Source organism: Triticum urartu, chromosome 1A (genome assembly GCF_056163025.1).
Source record: "Triticum urartu cultivar PI428250 chromosome 1A, HENAU_Tu73, whole genome shotgun sequence".
Taxonomy (NCBI): domain Eukaryota; kingdom Viridiplantae; phylum Streptophyta; class Magnoliopsida; order Poales; family Poaceae; genus Triticum; species Triticum urartu.
In genome coordinates this window covers 519,714,656-519,719,623 of record NC_141873.1, presented here as the reverse complement: position 1 = coordinate 519,719,623, position 4,968 = coordinate 519,714,656, and the positions used below count along the sequence as shown (strand labels likewise).

The following is a 4,968-nucleotide window of genomic DNA, read 5'->3' as shown; positions in this document are numbered from 1 at the left end:
TCTTCTGTATACGCACACGATGCTAACAAGGCATTCCGGCGTGGCATGGGGCCCGCTGTCAGCTATTGAATGACAGGGCGTGCGGCCTATTTTTTTGGAAAACCCCTTAAAACTATTTTCTTAGAAATAGGACCTCACAGATAAACGGTTGAAATAAAACTGAAAGCTAGACTGGTAGGGAATCGAACCAATGAACTACTGTTAGCTCGCGGCTAGCCAGTCAACGGCAGCACAGTTGTATAGTCAAAACTGGATTCATGACCATTATATACACTAGGCGAAACAACATAAATTAAAGGAATTTAATAATCCAGCAAAAAATAGTGTCGGGTCTGTGACCCAAACATCCGACAAAATGTTACATATCAGCCCTGGATATCACTTCTACCAAAAAGGTCTCATGTTTCTAAGTACAATTAATATTTATGACTATATAGCGAACCTGATTTCAAAAAGAATTTAAATTTTACATGCCATTTTAAAAATAATTCATGTGTTATTTTAAAACATATACATACAATTTAAATATTTACGAACTATAAAAATGTCTATTTTATTCAAATATTATTCATGTGAGGATCTGCAATCTGAGGGCGCACTAGGTTCGCTTTTTTTAAAACACACACAAACTTTTATATATTATATAAACTTTTTAAAACAACACTTTTTTTCTTAAAGTATGAACACTCTTATGTACTACATAAATATTTTATTTATAACATGGAAATGTTTAGAATTATATGGGAATCTATTTAAATATACAAAACTTTCTTAAGTTACTTTAATATTTCATTAAAAATGTGAGCACTTTTAAAAATTGTAAAATTAATTTCATTTAATATTTAACATATATTTTTTAATTATTTGTGGATATATTTTATTAAATCATATGAATTTTTAATGTACTTTAATTTAATTATATATATACTCCCTCAATTCCAAAATATAGTGCGCCCGCACTTCCCGAGGTCGAACTTTGACCACAAATTTAACGAACAAGACCGATTGTGGCGGGAGAAAAAGTTATATAATTAAAAACTTCTTTCGAATACGAATTCACTGATATAATTTTTTGCTCCCGCCGCAATCGGTCTTGGTAGTTAAATTTACGGTCAAAGTTGAAGCACGGGGATAGAGGAAGCACTACATTGTGGAATGGAGGGACTATATCATTTATAACACACAATTATAATTTACATATTTTTACAAAAACTGGAAAAACTGAAATGTTGAAAATGGTCCATTTTACCCACACGAGCCATTATGTTATATAAAGAGAAATTTATCCTTTGTAAAATTACATGTTCTTGGTTGGAGTGGTATTTGTGGCCGCTATATAGTATTAGGGTGCAGGTTCAAATAATTGACCAGGCACTATTTTTGATCGAATAAATTAATTTGTTTATGTTGTTCAACCTGCTGTATAAAAAGCATGTGAATATATATATGACAACAAATTTCAACTTGTCTGCTGGTTAGCCACTCCCACATGAGAGGCACAGGTAACAGGTTCGATCCCTCACCCAATTAGTAATTTTTAGTTTTGTTGTGTCTCACTGAGGTCTTTTATGTAAGGAGAAAATAATTCCAGGGGTTTTTCCACATAAACCAGGAAATTTGGGGTGCCTCGTTAGGGCCGTGGACGTATACATATAAGATGTGAACCGTATTTGCACGTCCATATCAAGTTATGAAACCAGTTCAATGTATTTTTCAAGTTTAGACACTAAAGTGCACATTTGTTGCAAGTTCAAGCACCCGTGGTGTAATTACCTCTTTTCACTGCAGCAAGCCAACAACTGTTTCGACGTGCAAACAATTCCAGGGGTTTTTCCACATAAACCAGGACATTTGGGGTGCCTCGTCAGGGCCGTGGACGTATACATATAAGATGTGAACCGTATTTGCACGTCCATGTCAAGTTATGAAACCAGTTCAATGTATTTTTCAAGTTCAGACACTAAAGTACACATTTGTGGCAAGTTCAAGCACCCGTGGTGTAATTACCTCTTTTCACTGCAGCAAGCCAACAACTGTTTCGACCGAAGCCAACAAGGAAGGCCATAGAAGGTTATCTCAGTCTAAAATATTTGAAAGGTAAAGTGAGCTAAGCCAATAGATCAAGTGAGCAAAGTGGCCATGGGCAAAGCAGTAAGGAAACACCTCTTCCAACAGATATTAGAGTGGTTTCGTGGTAGTAAGGATTAAGGCAGACTTAAGGCCAGGAGAAATCCCGTTGGACTCTATGATCTCAAACGATTCAGGGTCCTGCCCGTCCGGCAGCTCCCAATCAAAATGGTATATCATGTTTGCCAGCGTGAGCTCGGCCAGACGCGTTGCGAAGGCAACGCCGGGGCATCCCCTCCTTCCGGCACCGAAAGGTATGAACCGGGTGTCCCTACCGCCATAGTCGATGTTCTCCCGCATGAACCTCTCCGGCCGAAACTCCTCGGCGTGCTCCCACGTCTTGCCGTCTCTCCCAATCGCCCATGCGTTGACGATGACCCGGGTCTTTGCCGGGATGTAGTAGCCGTGGAGCCAGGTGTCCTTGATCGACTCGTGCGGGACGAGGAGTGGCACCGTCGCGTGCAGCCGCAGTGCTTCTTTCATGGCCGCCTTTAGGAGGCTCATTTTCTCCACATCCTCCTCCATGACTCCTGCTCGTGCACCGACAACCCGTCTCACCTCTTGCTGCACCTTCTCCATTTCACTTGGGTTCTTGACAAGCTCGGCCATGGTCCATTCTATCGTCTTAGAAGTCGTGTCTGTTCCTGCCAGGAACATGTCCTGCCATAATTAAGAGAGTCGTGTTAGCACTTAACACTATGCTAGTGGTGCCCTCCTATTAGCAGGTAAGGTAATTAAACATGCTGTTTTTTAGGGGTAATTAAACATGCTGTTGATCGACTTAGGGCTTACCGAGATGATTGCCTTGACATCAGTCCGGTCCAGCTTGAACCCCTGGTCACCATCCTTGACGATCGAGAGCAAGTCGTCCAGGAGGTCACCAGCCTCGCCGTCGTCGTCTCCTTTGCTTCTCTCGTGCTCCTGGACCGCTTTCTCGAGAATGTTATCGAGCTTAGCCGCCGCCCTCTTCACCCTCGCGTCGAGCCCCGTCGCCCAGTCCACCCAACGGAGTCGAGGAAACACGTCGCTCACGGCGATCGTACCGAGCAGATCGCTGATCTCTCCCATCATATCCCGGAGCATCCCTGGTTCCACTCCTCCGAGCTTGTTCCCAAACGCCGCCCTCGAGATGACGGTGTTGGTTAAGCTGAGTATGAGCTCGGTCACGTTGACTCCCCGGCGCTCGCCGCCGTTCTCCTGGGCGCCACTCGCCGTGCGGATCCGTCCCACGAAGCGCGCGACCTCCTCCTCCCGGAGCGTGCGGAAGGAGTCCACACGCTTGGCGCTGAGTAGGTGCACGACGGCGATGCGGCGGGATTGACGCCACCGCTCGCCGTAGGGGCTGAAGGCGATGTCCCTGCAGCGGTAGAGCGTGCCGCAGGCCGTGTGCTGTTGCGGCCGGCTGCAGAAGACGTGGTCCTGGGTCCTGAGCACGGCCTCCGCGAGGGAGGCGGAGGAGACCACGATGGTGGGCACGGAGCCGAGGCGGAGGAGGAAGAGCGGGCCGTAGCTCTGGGCCAGCGCCTGCAGCCTCCGGTGGTGTTGGCCCGTGCCGAGCTGGTGCAGGTTGCCGATGATGGGCAGCGCCGGAGGCGAAGGCGGTGCTGCACGAGCGTCGCCATCCTTGCCGCTAGTTCTGAAACCTCTAACGACGAAGGCCAGGCAAGAGACCACGAAGACGAGGCAGAGGACTAGGGTATTGTCGAGCTGAGGAGAAGCCATGAGCGCTAGCAGAGCGTTCGTCCCACAAGGCCACAAGACTGCAGCACGCTTGCACACGGCGCCTTAACTTAACAGAGCATGCGTACGCAGGCGTGCGAGTGCAACGTGTACGGACCGAGAGAAGCTTGCATGTCGACGCGAGATAAGGCTCGCCGGAAGAATCTGTGGCGTTCCGTCGGCCATCTGGCGCACGGAAGGAGAACGACGACAAACATGCGTGTCCCGCTCGGTAATGCGTTGCTGGACGGCGGGGAGGCCGCGGAAATCTGCCGCTTTATCCGCAACGTCGTCGACCCGCATGCACCGATGCTAACCGGCCAAGATCCGTACGTGAGCGGTGAGCCACGCAGTCGCAGGCGTGCGGCGGCGTGTTGGCGTGATCAGCTTAGCGAAACGAAGGCCCATGCATTCTTAGGCCTTATACAATGGGAGGTGTTTAGAGGAGGTGTTTAGAAAAATAAATTAGGCTTTTTTTAAATATTGATATTTATTTGTACAGAGTAGACGCTTAACTAAGCGTGTCTCGTGTAGAAATAAGCACCGATGCTTAAGAAAATCTCAGTTTATTTTTCTAATCACCTCCCTGAGCATCTCCTACAAGGCCTTACTGGAGGCGGCAGCTGGGCCAAGTCCACTTTTGCGAAAACCTTGGGTTAGGGTTACTGTGTCAAGCTGGGCTACGAGTCTGGCTCAACTGGGAACTGCGAACAAAGATATACCCCATGCTGAGTGAGCGTCAAATTCTCAAAACCAAAAAAGTGCTGAGTGAGCATCAGTGGCACCGAGTATGTCCTGGAGTAAATAATAATTTCACTTGTTGTATAACAAGAGTTCAGTTATTACTTCAACTCATAATTGGTAGTATAATAATAATAATAATAAATAAAATAATAAAAATATAATAAATAGTTAATATATACCTCCTCTAAAAAAGGTTAATAGAAACCGGGCTATCAACTGGACCGTTAACATTACCATAACTGAAGTTATTATTTTTGAATCTCGAGCTACAAGTAAAATTTACGATTCAAACTAAGGTAAGCTATCTTACATTCTTATTATTAAAAATCTATTTTAAGGGGTCAATAATTTTTTTAATGTAATGATTTATCATATAAA

General features: G+C 45.4%; 1 protein-coding gene across 1 annotated transcript; it reads right to left on the bottom strand.

Moving 5' to 3' along the window:
• Positions 1 to 2,071: 2,071 nt before the first annotated feature.
• LOC125524942 (cytochrome P450 71A1) lies at positions 2,072 to 3,941 on the bottom strand. Its single transcript, XM_048689974.2, has 2 exons — positions 2,920 to 3,941; positions 2,072 to 2,787 (listed from the first exon to the last, which is right to left on the bottom strand). The coding sequence occupies exons 1-2, from the start codon at positions 3,847 to 3,849 to the stop codon at positions 2,179 to 2,181; spliced, it is 1,539 nt and encodes a 512-aa protein (XP_048545931.2). The 5' UTR covers positions 3,850 to 3,941; the 3' UTR covers positions 2,072 to 2,178.
• Between the last annotated feature and the right edge of the window lie 1,027 nt (positions 3,942 to 4,968).